The sequence below is a fragment of the Heptranchias perlo genome, chromosome 17 (genome assembly GCF_035084215.1).
Source record: "Heptranchias perlo isolate sHepPer1 chromosome 17, sHepPer1.hap1, whole genome shotgun sequence".
Taxonomy (NCBI): Eukaryota; Metazoa; Chordata; class Chondrichthyes; order Hexanchiformes; family Hexanchidae; genus Heptranchias; species Heptranchias perlo.
Window position 1 is genome coordinate 2,601,626 of NC_090341.1, and position 16,468 is coordinate 2,618,093.

General features: G+C 48.6%; 1 protein-coding gene across 1 annotated transcript in view; it reads left to right on the forward strand.

The window, feature by feature from the left end:
• The window catches only part of aldh1l1 (aldehyde dehydrogenase 1 family, member L1), a 61,709-nt gene extending 46,561 nt beyond the window's left edge, over positions 1 to 15,148 (forward strand). The window contains exons 19-23 of the mRNA XM_067998347.1: positions 4,173 to 4,271; positions 5,619 to 5,784; positions 7,648 to 7,753; positions 10,512 to 10,711; positions 12,840 to 15,148. Coding sequence (XP_067854448.1) covers positions 4,173 to 4,271; positions 5,619 to 5,784; positions 7,648 to 7,753; positions 10,512 to 10,711; positions 12,840 to 12,895 — 627 coding nt within the window. The 3' untranslated portion in view covers positions 12,896 to 15,148. The remainder of the gene's footprint in view (positions 1 to 4,172; positions 4,272 to 5,618; positions 5,785 to 7,647; positions 7,754 to 10,511; positions 10,712 to 12,839) is intronic.
• The last annotated feature ends 1,320 nt before the right edge of the window (positions 15,149 to 16,468 follow it).

Consider the following 16,468-nt stretch of genomic DNA (forward strand, 5'->3'; position numbering starts at 1 on the left):
CAAGGGATCGGATATAACACTGGCTTTACATCCCGCCCGATCTGACTCTATATTGAATTCACTGAAGGGTAATATTGGGCAGAGTGTAAAACCGGCATTCCACCCAATCCCACGGCTTTCCCGCCCGGAGAGTTCGGTTAAAATTACCCCTCTATAGAAGTCAACTATATCAGAAGTAGTGGGGGCTGCAGACAGACTCACCCACCCCAAGTCACAGCCTCCGATTGGTACGTTTCGCTAACTGTGAAGACCAAAACCACAGGTTCAGTCCCCAGACTCTGCTGATCTGAGGTGAGGTGGGCTGCGGTGGATCTCCGCACCTCTGGGTTAAGGAGGGGGGAGAGGGAAGGGGATCAATCAGCCTGGGTTCCTGCTCCTGATCACTGCTTACTGACTCCTGTTGGAAAAGTGGGCATGTAGATGTCGTATGAGGCCAGGAACAGGCTTGGCCCGTGATGCCCCGCTTGGTTGAACAGCCTATCGACACTCCACTGTCTAGGCTTATATATTGCGACTGGCCACTTGGAATAGTCGAGTCTGGAAGAGGAGGAGAGGGGAGGGAGAGGAGGAGGAGAGGGGAGGGAGAGGAGGAGGAGAGGGAGGGAGGGAGGGAGAGGAGGAGGGGAGGGGAGAGGGAGAGGGGAGGGGAGGGGGAGGGGGAGGGAGAGGAGGCGGGGAGGGGAGGGGAGGAGGGGAGGGGAGGGGGTTTTCCTGATTCTGTCACTAACTCCAGTGTAGGGGATGTCACAGTAACACAGACACGAGAGAGAAAAAAATAACAGGACAGGGCTATAATATAGTGGTTATTGTATTAATGACCGCTAGTAATTCATTGGTCAGACTAGTAATTCATTGGTCATGAGTTCGAAACCCACCAGGGCAAGTTATGAAATGGAAACAGAGAGTAGGAATAAACGGGTCTTTTTCCGGGTGGCAGGCAGTGACTAGTGGGGTACCGCAGGGATCAGTGCTTGGGCCCCAGCTATTCACAATATATATCAATAATTTGGATGAGGGAACCAAATGTAATATTTCCAAGTTTGCAGATGACACAAAGCTGGGGTGGAATGTGAGCTGTGAGGAGGATGCAAAGAGGCTCCAATGTGATTTAGACAAGTTGGGTGAGTGGGCAAGAACATGGCAGATGCAGTATAACGTGGATAAATGTGAGGTTATCCACTTTGGTTGTAAAAACAGAAAGGCAGATTATTATCTGAATGGTGATAGATTGGGAAAAGGGGAGGTGCAACGAGACCTGGGTGTCCTTGTACACCAGTCGCTGAAAGCGAGCATTCAGGTGCAGCAAACAGTTAGGAAGGCGAATGGTATATTGGCCTTCATTGCAAGAGGATTTGAGTACAGGAGCAGGGATGTCTTACTGCAGTTATACAGGGCCTTGGTGAGACCACACCTGGAGTATTGTGTGCAGTTTTGGTCTCCTTATCTGAGGAAGGATGTCCTTGCCATGGAGGGAGTGCAACAAAGGTTTACCAGACTGATTCCTGGGATGGCAGGACTGATGTATGAGGAAAGATTGGGTTGACTAGGCCTATATTCACAAGAGTTTAGAAGAATGAGGGGTGATCTCATTGAAACATGTAAAATTCTAACAGGACTAGACAGACTAGATGCAGGGAGGATGTTCCCGATGGCTGGGGAGTCCAGAACTGAGATGAGGAGAAATTTCTTCACTCAGAGGGTGGTGAACCTGTGGAATCTTACAACACCAGGTTATAGTCCAACAAATTTATTTTAAAATCACAAGCTTTCGGAGATTATCTCCTTCGTCAGATGAATGAATGAAAAGGTTCTCAAATCGCATATCTTATACTATGTTGGGACAGCATCACACCAATCAAAAGGTGTCGTTGTTATTCAAACAGGCCAGTCATGGAGAACAGCACGTCCCAGTACACTAGATACACATTGTGTCTATTACACAGGCAGGCAGAAAGAAACTCAAAATGGCAGAGAGAGAGAGAGAGAATTTTTAAAAACATATACATTTTTTCCCCCTTTTTGCTGGTGGGGTTACGTGTAGCGTGACATGAACCCAAGATCCCGGTTGAGGCCGTCCTCATGGGTGCGGAACTTGGCTATCAACTTCTGCTCGACGATTTTGCGTTGTCGTGTGTCTCGAAGGCCGCCTTGGAGAACGCTTACCCGAAGATCGGTGGCTGAATGTCCTTGACTGCTAAAGTGTTCCCCGACTGGGAGGGAACCCTCCTGTTTGGCGATTGTTGCGCGGTGTCCGTTCATCCGTTGTCGCAGCGTCTGCATGGTCTCGCCAATGTACCATGCTCCGGGGCATCCTTTCCTGCAACGTATGAGGTAAACAACGTTGGCCGAGTCACAGGAGTATGAACCGTGTACCTGGTGGGTGGTGTCCTCTCGTGTGATGGTGGTATCCGTGTCGATGATCTGGCGTGTCTTGCAGAGGTTGCCGTGGCAGGGTTGTGTGGTGTCGTGGACGCTGTTCTCCTGAAAACTGGGTAACTTGCTGCGAACTATGGTCTGTTTGAGGTTGGGTGGCTGTTTAAAGGCGAGCAGTGGAGTCGTGGGGATGGCCTTAGCGAGGTGTTCGTCGTCATCGATGACATGTTGAAGGCTGCGGAGAACATGGTGTAGTTTCTCCGCTCCAGGGAAGTACTGGACGATGAAGGGTACTCTGTTGGTTGCGTCCCGTGTTTGTCTTCTGAGGAGGTCTATGCGATTCTTCGCTGTGGCCCGTCGGAACTGTCGATCGACAAGTCAAGCGTCATATCCCGTTCTTACGAGGGCGTCTTTCAGCGTCTGTAGGTGTCCATCGCGTTCCTCCTCGTCTGAGCAGATCCTGTGTATTCGTAGGGCCTGTCCATAGGGGATGGCCTCTTTGACGTGGTTGGGGTGGAAGCTGGAAAAGTGGAGCATCGTGAGGTTGTCCGTGGGCTTGCGGTAGAGTGAGGTGCTGAGGTGCCCGTCTTTGATGGAGATTTGTGTGTCCAAGAAAGAAACTGATTCTGAGGAGTAGTCCATGGTGAGTTTGATGGTGGGATGGAACTTGTTGATATTATCGTGTAGTCTCTTCAGTGATTCTTCGCCGTGGGTCCATAGGAAGAAAATGTCGTCGATGTATCTGGTGTATAGCGTTGGTTGGAGGTCCTGTGCAGTGAAGAAGTCGTGCTCGAACTTGTGCATGAAAATGTTGGCGTATTGGGGTGCGAATTTGGTCCCCATGGCTGTTCCGTGTGTTTGGGTAAAGAACTGGTTATCGAAGGTGAAGACATTGTGATCCAGGATGAAGCGGATGAGTTGTAGGAGGGCGTCTGGAGATTGGCTGTTGTTGGTGTTGAGTACTGAGGCTGTTGCAGTGATGCCGTCATCGTGGGGGATACTGGTGTAGAGTGCCGAGACGTCCATCGTGGTGAGAAGTGTTCCTGGTTCAACTGGTCTGTGGGTGCTGAGTTTTTGTAGGAAGTCTGTAGTGTCGCGACAGAAGCTGGGGGTTCCCTGTACGATGGGTTTCAGGATGCCCTCGACGTATCCAGAGAGGTTCTGACACAGGGTTCCGTTGCCTGATACGATAGGACGTCCGGGTGTGTTGGCTTTATGTATCTTTGGGAGGCAGTAGAAGTCTCCCACGCGGGGAGTACGTGGGATGAGAGTGCGTAGGATGCTTTGAAGGTCTGGATCCACATCACTACCACAGAATGCAGTGGAGGCCAAGTCATTAGATGTATTCAAGAAGGAGATAGATATATTTCTTAATGCTAAAGGGATCAAGGGATAGGGGGAAAAAGCGGGAACAGGGTACTGAGTTAGACGATCAGCCATGATCATTTTGAATGGCGGAGCAGGTCTACTCTTGCTCCTATTTTCTATGTTTCTATGTAATTCAATAAATCTGGTAATTTGTGGGCCAGCACCAGTAAAAGTGACTATGAAGCTGTCGGGTTGCCGTAAAATTATAACTGGTTTGTTAATGTCCTCCAGCAAATGGAACCTGCCGTCCTTACCCAGTCTGGGTCTACATGTGACTCCAGTCCCACACCACCTGGTTGATGCTTAAAGCCCTCAGGGCAACTAGGGATGGGCAATAAATACTGGTCGCTCACACCCAGAGAACAAATATTCAAATCCATGGGCCAGTGAGTGCTGCTGCATTACATTTAACCCTTGCTGTGTTTTCCCAGGGGATGGCGGCTGTGTTCTTTAACAAGGGAGAGAACTGTATTGCTGCAGGAAGACTCTTTGTAGAAGAACTTATCCATGATCAATTTCTATGCAAAGTGGTGAGTCTTACAGTTTGCCACCTGTCTGGATCTGAAGGACAATCAGTTTCAGATACTTACTCAATTAGCAAAGTGCGGAATGAGACTAAGCCGCTCAGCCTATCAAAGTCCATTCCCCGTCAACCGTGGCTCAATGGGTAGCACTCTCACCTCTAAGTCAGAAGGTCATGGTCTCCGGAGACTTGAGCACTGTCGGAGGTGCCGTCTTTCAGGTGAGACGATAAACCAAGGCTCCGCCTGCCCTCCCAGGTGGATGTGAAAGATCCCATGGCCACCATTTCAAAGAAGAGTAGGGGAGTTCTCCCTGGTGTCTTCGGCCAATATTTATCCCTCAACCACCTTCTCACCGTATCCCTCAACCCCACCTACCCATCTCCTCACCGTATCCCTCAATCCTGCCTTCTCACCATATCCCTCAATCCTACCTACCCACCTTCTCATCATATCCCTCAACCCCTTCTCTCTCCAGAAACACATCCAGTTGCCTCTTGATCCCACTTATATTGTCAACTTATTTCATAACTCAATTCCCTTTTGGGTGAATAGGTTCCACCCGATATCCCTTCTTACTCCTAACTTCCTCAGGGAAAAATTTGCCTGGATCGGCTTTGCTAATTCCCTTCATAATCTAGAAACTTTCCAAGGGTTCATTAAATATCCCTAGTAAATTATTGGCAAAGACTTGCTTATGATTGTGTCAGCTGTGGCTCAGTGGGTAGCACACTCCTGCCTCCAAGTTAGAAGGTCGTGGCTTTAAGTCCCACTCCAGAGTCTTGAGCATAAAATCCAGGCTCCCAGTACCGTACTGAGGGCATCCTGTCGGAGGTGCCGTCTTTCGGATGAGACGTTAAACTGAGGCCCTGTTTACCTGTTCAGCTGGATGTTAAAGGTCCCACGGCCACTATTTAAAGAAGAGCCGGGAAGTTCTTCCAGTGTCCTGGGGCCAACATTCCTCCTCCATCCAACATCACCAAAAAACAGATTAACTCGTCATTGTTGTTTGCATTTATTGTTTGTGAGTTCTTGCTGTGCACAAATTGGCTGATATATTTGCCTCTTTGACAGTGGCAATGGATCAAAACAGTAATGACTGGAATTTTAAAAGGCAGGAGGAGGCCATTCAGCCCATCGCAGCTCTTTGAACGAGCTGCACCTTTAGTCCCAGTCCCCTGCCCATCCCCCATCCTCTCTTAAAAATGTTCTTTTACAAATATTTATGCACTTCCCTTTTAAAAGCTTTTATGGACTCTACTTCCAACAAATTCTGGGATGTCCTGAGGAAGTGATCAGGTGCTATATAAATGCAATTCATTTCTTTCCTTCTTTCTTGTTTTCATTTCCTCATAGATAGAAGAGGTGAAGAAAATGAAGATTGGTGACCCCTTGGACAGGTCAACGGATCACGGACCTCAGAACCATAAGGCCCACCTGGACAAGCTGATAGAGTACTGCGCTACGGGGGTGAAGGAAGGGGCCACACTGGTCTATGGAGGGAAGCAGGTACCCAGGCCTGGTAGGTGATCCCAGCGGAGAGTCCACACAAACCGGTAATCCTGGTATCCAGGGCCCTTTTTGGAAGGAGTCCGTACAAAGTGTTGAGCGAGAAAGAAAAAGACTTGCATTTATATAGCACCTTTCACAACCTCAGGACGTCCCAAAACGCCTTGCAGCCAACAAAGCACTTTTCTTCGGTAGTCACTGTTGTAATGTAGGAAACGCAGCAGCCAATTTGCGCACAGCAAGATCCCACAAACAGCAAGGTGATAATGACCAGGTAATGTGTTTTTTAGCGATGCTGGTTGAGGGATAAATATTGGCCCCAGGAAGAACTCCCCATGCTCTTCTTCAAAATAGTGGCCATGAGATCATTTAGGTCTCATCCGAAAGACGGCACCTCTGACAGTGCAGCACTCCCTCAGTACTGGAAGTGTCAGCCTGGATTCTGAGCTCAAGTCTCTGGAGTGGGATTTGAACCCATGACCTTCTGACTCAGAGGCGAGAGTGCTGCTCACTGAGCCACAGCTGACGCTGGACAGCCCTGACTTTGACTGTGACGTCCCGAAAAGGCAAGGAACCACTCGGGGGCGGGGGGGGGGGGAAACTGGAATTGAAAAGTGGGCGTGGTGTAAAACTTGGCTGCCGATTCGTTATCATCCGTTACACGTTTACCAATGTCACCCCCTCAGTAGCTGGGGGAGTGGGGACGGTGGTGGAGGGAGTGGAGGGAGTGGAGGGAGTGAATGGGGGTGAGTGGAGGGAGTGTGGGGGTCACACACAAAGCATTGCCACTTGGGAGAGATAGTATCATAGTATATTATAGCACAGAAGGAAGCCATTCGGCCCATCGTGCCTGTGCTGGCTCTTTGAAAGAGCTATCCAATTAGTCCCACTGCCCTGCTCTTTCCCCATAGCCCTGTAAATTTTTCCTTTTCAACTATTTATCCATTTCCCTTTTGAAAGTTACTGTTGAATCTGCTTCCACCGCCCTTTATCAAACCCCTTCATGATTTTGAACACCTCTATCAAATCTCCCCTTAACCTTCTCTGCTCTAAGGAGAACAATCTCAGCTTCTCCAGTCTCTCCACATAACTGAAGTCCCTCATCCCTGGTACCATTCTAATGAATCTCTGATGAACCCTCTCTAAGGCCTTAACATCCTTCCAACATTTTGGTGCCCGGAATTGAACACAATACTCCAGCTGAGGCCGAACCAGTGTTTTGTGAAGGATTATACACCAAGGAGCAGCAGATGCCTGTGAAACTGGACCCCAGTGTCTTCAGGAGAGTTAGGGCAATTCTGGGAGAAGGAGGATGGGAATCATGGGATGTACCTGCTGAGCTGAATCTCAACACACAGGGAACAGTGCCGGCGTTCATTCCTAGGCTATAATTTTGCACTGCTCACAGTGAGGATTTGCCCAGACTCTTGAGATTAACAGGGACAGAGTTGAGTTTCAGTAATGTAGAAATTTAACCCAAGGGACGGCGGAAATTGATGGGTAAAAAATAGTTTCGTGTCTGCGGAACAGAACACGTCACATTTCAGGCTTCAAGATCACTATCAATTACTCCAAAGACATGTCAAGCTCCCTCTACACTGTCCCATCAAACACTCCCAGGGCAGGTACAACACGGGTTAGATACAGAGTAAAGCTCCCTCTACACTGTCCCATCAAACACTCCCAGGGCAGGTACAGCACGGGTTAGATACAGAGTAAAGCTCCCTCTACACTGTCCCATCAAACACTCCCAGGGCAGGTACAGCACGGGTTAGATACAGAGTAAAGCTCCCTCTACACTGTCCCATCAAACACTCCCAGGGCAGGTACAGCATATTTAATGTACAGTCACCCTGAGTTGCCGTTTCCATTGCAGGGTTTTTCTTTGAACCGACCGTGTTTGTAGACGTGCAGGACGATATGTTCATTGCAAAGGAGGAATCCTTCGGGCCCATCATGATCATCTCCAAGTTCCAAAACGGGTAGGTACTCTCATACCTCCTGCTACAAGTGCACCAGGGAGTCTCTAGATCATTATAAAAAACACAGGGCAGAATCATAGAAAGATACAGCACAGGAGTAGGCCATTTGGCCCATCGTGCCTGTGCTCACTCTTTGAAAGAACTTTCCAATTAGTCCCACTGCCCCTGCTCTTTTCTCGTAGCCCTTGCAAATTTTCACTCAGCAAGTATTTATCCAATTCCCTTTTGAAAGTTACTATTGAATCTGCTTCCACCGCCCTTTCATAAGAACATAAGAAATAGGAGCAGGAGTAGGCCATATGGCCCCTCAACTCCACTTTCCCGCCCGATCCCCATATCCCTTGATTCCCCTCGAGTCCAGAAATCTATCGATCTCAGTGTTGAATATATTCAACGACTCAGCATCCACAGCCCTCTGGGGTAAAGAATTCCAAAGATCCACAACTCTCTGAGTGAAGAAACTCCTTCTCATCTCAGTCTTGAAGTCCGACCCCTTATCCTGCGACTGTGCCCCCTAGTTCTACAATCTTCAACCAGGGGAAACAACCTCTCAGCATCTACCCTGTCAAGCCCCCTCATAATCTTATATGTTTCAATGAGATCTCCTCTCATTCTTCTAAACTCCAGAGAGTATAGGCCCATTCTATTCAATCTCTCCTCATAGGACAACCCTCTCATCCCAGGAATCAATCTAGTGAACCTTTGTTGCACCGCCTCTAAGGCAAGTATATCCTTCCTTAGATAAGGAGAACAAAACTGTACGCAGTACTCCAGGTGAGGTCTCACCAAAGCCCTGTACAATTGCAGTAAGACTTCCTTACCCTTGTACTCCAGCCCCTTGCAATAAAGGCCAACATGCCATTTGCTTTCCTAATTGCTTGCTGTACCTGCATATTAACATTTTGTGTTTCTTGTACGAGGATACCCAAGTCTCTCTCAACATCAACATTTAATAGTTTCTCACCATTTAAAAAATATACCGTTTTTCTATTCTTCCTACCAAAGTGAATAACCTCACATTTCCCCACATTATACTCCATCTGCCACCTTCTTGCCCACTCACTTAACCTGTCTATATCCCTTTGCAGACTCTTTGTGCCCTCCTCACAGCTAACTTTCCCACCAAGCTTTGTATCATCAGCAAACTTGGATACATTACACTCGGTCCCTTCATCTAAGTCGTTAATATAGATTGTAAATAGCTGAGGCCCAAGCACTGATCCTTGTGGTACCCCACTAGTTACAGCCTGACAACCTGAGAATGACCCGTTTATCCCTACTCTCTGTTTTCTGTCCATTAACCAATCTTCTATCCATGGTATTATATTACCCCCAACCCCATGAGCCCTTATCTTGTGTAACAACCTTTTATGTGGCACCTTATCGAATGCCTTTTGAAAATTCAAATATACGACATCCACTGGTTCCCCTTTATCTACCCTGCTAGTTACATCCTCAAAAAACTCTAATAAATTTGTCAAACACAATTTCCCTTTCATAAAACCATGCTGACTCTGCCTGATCATATTATGATTTTCTAAATGCCCTGTTACCACTTCCTTAATAATGGATTCCAGTATTTTCCCGACGACTGATGTCAGGCTAACTGGCCTGTAGTTCCCTGTTTTCTCTCTCCCTCCTTTCTTGAATAGCGGGGTTACATTTGCCACCTTCCAATCCACTGGGACCGTTCCAGAATCTAGGGAATTTTGGAAGATCACAACCAATGCATCCACTATCTCTGCTGCCACCTCTTTTCGAACCCTCGGATGTCGGCCATCAGATCCAGGGGATTTGTCGGCTTTTAGTTCCTTTCAGGCAGCGCATTCCAGATCGTAACAACTCTCTGCATAAAAAACTGTTTCCTGATCTCCCCTCTGGCTCCTCTGCCGATCACCTTAAATCTGTGTCCTCTGGTTACCGACCCTCCTCGCTGTTGGAAACTCGATCAAAACTGTCCATGTCGGAGGAGACTGGCGAGGTAGAGAGAGGTGCGATCCCCTGGAGGAATTTGGAGACAAGGATGGGTATTTTGAATTCAATACACTAGTGGGTGCGGTAATGTAGGGGTTATGTTACTGGACTAATAATTCAGAGAATGTGAGTTTCAATCCCTCAGGAATAGGGGCACGAGTCTCGTAATTTAACCACTATAGTACCGTGTGGGGGTTATGTTACTGGTCTGGTAATCCAGAGGCCTGGACTAATAATCCAGAGAACGTGAATTCAAATCCCACCATTGGTAGTTCGAGAATTTGAATTCAGTTTTAAAATAATCTGGAAATAAAAAGCCGGTCTCAGTAAAAGTGACCATGAAGCTTTCGGATTGTTGTAAAAACCCAACTGGTTCACTCATGTCCTTTAGGGAAGGAAACCTGCCGTCCTTACCCGGTCTGGGCCTCCATGTGACTCCAGCCCCCCACACCCAATGTGGTTGAGTTGTAACAAGCCCCTCAGTTGTATCAAAAACCCGTTACCGGTGGTTTAAGGAGATGGCGGCCCACCACCTTCTGAAGGGGCAACGAGGGACGGGCAATAAATTCCGGCCTTGTCAGTGACACCCACATCCCGAGAATGAATCTTTTTTAAACTGAGGGACAGGGAGCCAGTGGAGTTACAGAGCTTCAGCGCTGATGAGCTTTCACAGATTGACCCTCCGCTCCCCGAATCCCTCCCTGTTTCACCACCGCGTGAAACATCTGACTATTATCTGGAGAACGGTATCCACCTGCTCACCTTGTGTTCCTCTGTTGGTCAGGGATCTCGATGGCGTCTTGAAACGTGCCAACCACACAGAGTTCGGTCTGGCCTCCGGCGTCTTCACCCGCGATATCAGCAAGGCCCTGTACGTCAGCGAGAAACTTCAGGCTGGGACCGTGTTCATCAACACCTACAACAAGACCGATGTGGCCGCACCGTTTGGGGGCTTCAAGCAATCCGGCTTTGGCAAAGATTTAGGTAGGGCATCTGTACGGGAGAAAGAAAGGGCAGTGCCTGGCTCGGCATTGCCCCTAGGGGCTAAGCCGCACAGACCAGGATGGTCCAAGGTTCGATCTTTCCACTTGTGTCGTGTTAGCTGATCTCAGCCAGAGAAACAGCAACAACTTGCATTTATATAGAGCCTTTAACGTAGGAAAACGACCCAAGGTGCTTCACAGGAGACAAAAATTGAGACCAAGCCAAAGGAGGAGGCATGGGGACAGGTGTGCAAAAGCTTGGTCAAAGAGGTGGATTTTAAGGAGCATCCTAAAGGAGGTGGGGAGGCAGAGAGGTTTAGAGGGGGAGTTCAAGAGTTTAGGATCTAGACAGTTGAAGGCACGGCCGCCAATGGTGGAGCGAAGGGATTGGAGGATGTGCAAGAGGCCAGAGTTAGAGGAGCGCAGAGATCTCGGAGGGTTGTAGGGCTGGAGGAGGTTACAGAGAAAGGGAGGGGCGAGGCCATGGTGTGGATTTGAACAGCAGTAGGAACAATACAACCTTTTTGAACATTGTTCTCGGGATGTGGGCATCGCTGGCAAGGCCGGCATTTATTGGCCATCCCGAGTTGGCCCTTGAGAAGGTGGTGGTGAGCCGCCTTCTTGAACCACTGCAGTCCGTGCGGTGAAAGTTCTCCCACAGTGCTCTTGGGTCAGGAGTTTCAGGATTTTGACCCAGCAACAATGAAGGAACGGCCGATATATCTCCAAGTCAGGATGGTGTGTGACTCGGAGGGGAACTTGGAGCTGACGGTGTTCCCATGCACCTACTGCCCTTGTCCTTCTAGGGGGTGGAGGTCGCGGGTTTGGGAGGTACTGTCCAACTTGGACTAGGGGTTCGTTAACCAGTGACTCCTGCTGGAAAGTGAGTGAGTGCGTGGGTCTGCGTGTACCTGTTTGTGTGTGAGTGCGTGGGTCTGCGTGTACCTGTTTGTGTGTGAGTGTGTGGGTCTGCGTGTACCTGTTTGTGTGTGGGTGCGTGGGTCTGCGTGTACCTGTTTGTGTGTGAGTGCGTGGGTCTGCGTGTACCTGTTTGTGTGTGGGTGCACGGGTCTGTGTGTACCTGTTTGTGTGTGGGTGCACAGGTCTGTGTGTACCTGTTTGTGTGTGGGTGCACAGGTCTGCGTGTACCTGTTTGTGTGTGAGTGCGTGGGTCTGTGTGTACCTGTTTGTGTGTGGGTGCACAGGTCTGCGTGTACCTGTTTGTGTGTGAGTGCGTGGGTCTGTGTGTACCTGTTTGTGTGTGGGTGCACAGGTCTGCGTGTACCTGTTTGTGTGTGAGTGCGTGGGTCTGTGTGTACCTGTTTGTGTGTGGGTGCACAGGTCTGTGTGTACCTGTTTGTGTGTGAGTGCGTGGGTCTGTGTGTACCTGTTTGTGTGTGAATGCACAGGTCTGCGTGTACCTGTTTGTGTGTGAGTGCACAGGTCTGCGTGTACCTGTTTGTGTGTGGGTGCACAGGTCTGCGTGTACCTGTTTGTGTGTGGGTGCACAGGTCTGCGTGTACCTGTTTGTGTGTGAATGCACAGGTCTGCGTGTACCTGTTTGTGTGTGAGTGCACAGGTCTGCGTGTACCTGTTTGTGTGTGGGTGCACAGGTCTGCGTGTACCTGTTTGTGTGTGGGTGCACAGGTCTGCGTGTACCTGTTTGTGTGTGGGTAAGAACAAGCTCAGACTCCACTGTGATGCCACACACAGTTGAGTAGCTTGCAGACACTCAGCGGATGAATGTCCATGGTGGAGGGAGGGGGTTCACCCAATTGTCCAACATAACATTGGCGGAAAAGCTACAGAAACCCTGGAAAGGTGGAAGGGGTGGGGGAGGGGGGCAATCAGGAACGCCCCCAGGGAAATTCACCCCTTCTTTGTCTCAAAATGAATGACTACGTGGGGGTTAGTATCCAGCACCTCCCCCCACACAGGGATTCAGAGGGCGGGAAAGGCGTAAATCAGATCACGGAACAGGCTTGAGGGGCTGAATGGCCTCCTCCTGTTCCTAATGTTCTTAAAATTGGTGGGGGAATGGGGTTGGGATGAGGAGGGCGTCACTCTCGAGTAAAGACCTGTTCCCGTTTACGGTATGAAGCTGGAACTGCTGCTCTTTTACTCCACAGGCCAGGAAGCATTGAATGAGTATCTGAAGACCAAAACAGTGACGATCGAATATTAACAGAGGAGGAGAGAAAGGAGGAGAAGGAAAGAAAGCCAAAGATTGGCTCCACCAGAGAGAGAGGAGATTCACCCATCATGGTGCTTTCTGAAATGTAATAAATAATCAGATGGACTTTCGCCAATGATTAATTAACGATCTCTCTTTAGCCACATGTCCGCTGCCATTCCCCAGGTATTCGTACAATGAGCTACCATCGACACTATTGTTGTAATCATTGGTTCCGATCTGAAAAAAGAACCTTTCAGCTGAAATCATTTGGATTTTTACAATCGGTAAGAGTTAATCATCACTTAAATAGATAGGAATAGGAGGCCATTCAGCCCCTCGAGCCTGTTCCGCCATTCAATTAGATCATGGCGATCTGTTCCTCAACTCCATTTACCCGCCTTTGCTCCGTATCCCTCGATACCCTCACCAAATAAAAATCTAACGATCTCAGTCTTGAAATCTCCAATTAACCCCCAGCATCCACAGCCTTTTTGGGGGAGAGAGTTCCAGATTTCCACTCCCCTTTGTGTGAAGAAGTGCTTCCTGACATCACCCCTGAACGGCCTGGCTCTAATTTTAAGGTTCTGCCCCCTTGTTCTGGACTCCCCCCACCAGAGGAAATAGTTTCTCTCTATCTACCCTATCAAATTCCTTTATCATTATAAACACCTCAATTAGATCTCCCCTCAACCTTCTATTCTCTCCCTCTCTCTCCTGGCCCATGCTCGAGCACCCAGCCCTCATGTCCGTTATTAACGGGTGAGGCTTTGGGGGGAAGTTATTACAATCCCACCCGATCCTGCCCTCACCAGACATCCAGAACACACCTGCATTCCCCCGCGGGGGTAAATGAACTCATCAGCCGCAGAATCTCTGTTCCGCTTCTTCTCTTCCCTAGCCCAGGGACACTAAACCCAATTGTAGCCTCCCTGGCTGAGACCAAAGATAGACCCTGGGATCTTCCCGATCTCTGTGGCTCGGTATCACTCGGTACCACTCTGTGTCCCCAATAAACCACTGAGGGATTCAATTACAAGGGTTCGATTGTAGCATTCGAAATCCCAGATAGAATCATAGAAAGGTTACAGCACGGAGGGAGGCCATTCGGCCCATTGAGTCCACTCTGGCTCTATGCAAGAGCAATCCAGCTAGTCCCACTCCCCCACCTATCCCCGTAGCCCTGCAAATTTTTTCCTTTCAAGTATTTATCCAGTTCCCTTTTGAAGGCCATGATTGAATCTGCCTCCACCACCCCCTCGGGCAGTGCATTCCAGATCCTAACCACTCGCTGTGTAAAAAAGTTTTTCCTCATGTCACCTTTGGTTCTTTTGTCAATCACCTTAAATCTATGTCCTCTGGTTCTTGACCCTTCCACCAATGGGAGCAGTTTCTCTCTATCTACTCTGTCTGGACCCTTCATGATTTTGAATACCTCGATCAAATCTCCTCGCAACCATCTCTGTTCCAAGGAGAACAATCCCAGCTTCTCCAGTCTATCCACGTAACTATAGTCCCTCATCCCTGGAATCATTCTAGTAAATCTCTTCTGCACCCTCTCTAAGGCCTTCACATTTTTCCTAAAGTGCGGTGCCCAGAACTGGACACAATACTCCAGTTGTGGCCGAACCAGTGTTTTATAAAGGTTCATCATGACTTCCATACTTTTACACTCTATGCCTCTATTTATAAAGCCCAGAATCCCGTATGCTTTCACACTTTGTGCCTATCCAATCCAATGGGAACAGTTTCTCTCTATCTATTCTGTCTAGACCTTTTAGATCCTATCCAATGGGGCCCCATCGGGCCAGGAATGTACCAATTGGAACCCGAAGAGCCCTCAACGCGACTTTCTCCCCCGCTCCACCCCAGAGCTCGTAACTCGACCGGATGTGTCGTGTAAGCTGGACGAGGGACCATTCACTGCGAGAAACAGGGCACAGCGACAGTGACTGCTCGAATTAAACTGGCTGTTCGCATCTCTCACACGTTTCTCAAAGACTCCACATGCCCGGTATCGGACGGTTTACAAACTCATTCTCCTCTCCTGGTTCATGATTGCTGAGTTCGGGGTGGGTCCTATGTAAAAATGTATTTACATTTCAATTCTCTGCACAGTCTCTGTCCACCATTTATCTTTTGTACTTTGCAGTAGATATTGGAGATTAATGCAGCGTTACTGAAGTTTAATATACCCATAACAAATGCTGTTTAATTAGAAATGTTGTACATTTTAATTCAATAAAGGATAGTAACTCTTGGAAATCTCTCAATTCTTCCATCCAATCTCTCTGGCATTCTGTTATGGTTTGTTATAGGAAGAAGAAGCTGCATTTATATAGCGCCTTTCACAACCTCAGGACGTCCCAAAGCACTTTACAGCCAATGAAGTACTTTCGAAGTGTAGTCACTGTTGTAATGTAGGAAACGCAGCAGCCAATTTATGCACAGCAAGATCCCACAGACAGCAATGTGATAATGACCAGATATTTAGTCATGTTGGTTGTGGGATAAATATTGGCCAGGACACAGGGGAGAACTCCCCTGCTGTTCTTCGAATAATGTGATGGGATCTTTTACGTCCATCTGAGAGGGCAGATGGGCTTAATGTTTCATCCAAAAGACAGGACCTCTAACAGTGCAGCACTCCCTCGGTACTGCACTGGGAGCGTCGGCCTGGATTATAGGTCCAAGTCCCTGGAGTGGGTCTTAAACCCGTGACCTTCTGCCTCAGAGGCGAGAGTGCTGCCCACTGTGCCAAGGCTGACAAAGCTATAGCTCCGTTGGGGGAGAAGATGACAGGGTGAGAGGAGGGAAGGGGATGGGGAGGAGAGAGCTGTTGAGGGTGAGGAAAAGGAAGAGGGGGAGGGCAGGGGGAGAGGAAGGAGATTGGGGCGGAGGGTGGGAGGGGGCAGAGTACAGGGGATGGTCGACCAATGGGATGTGCGGTGCGTTGCTGATTCACTGTATACTTTCAAATAAAGAGCTGGACCAATTTCGGGCTGGGGCGGAGATCATGACCTGCAAAAGGTGCGGGGAGATACTACCTGATATAAATTATGGTCCGTGTGATCTCCTAGACTAGTTTCGATCGCCAAAAGGGTCAGAGGGGAATTTTCCAGATTTATTTTGCCATAAATTGGCCTCTCTCTGTTTTTTTGCCTCTCCCCAGAGGTCACACAGCTGCTGGGGTGAGGGGTCGGGTAGGGGGTTGTCAACCCCCCAGGAATGGCCTGGAGTCTTCAGGAATTAGAACATAAGAACATAAGAAATAGGAGCAGGAGTAGGCCAATCGGCCCCTCGAGCCTGCTCCGCCATTCAATAAGATCATGGCTGATCTGATCCTAACCTCAAATCTAAATTCATGTCCAATTTCCTGCCCGCTCCCCGTAATCCCTAATTCCCTTTTCTTCTAGGAAACTGTCGATTTCTGTTTTAAATTTATTTAATGATGTAGCTTCCACAGCTTCCTGGGGCAGCAAATTCCACAGACCTACTACCCCCTGAGTGAAGAAGTTTCTCCTCATCTCAGTTTTGAAAGAGCAGCCCCTTATTCTAAGATTATGCCCCCTCGTTCTAGTTTCA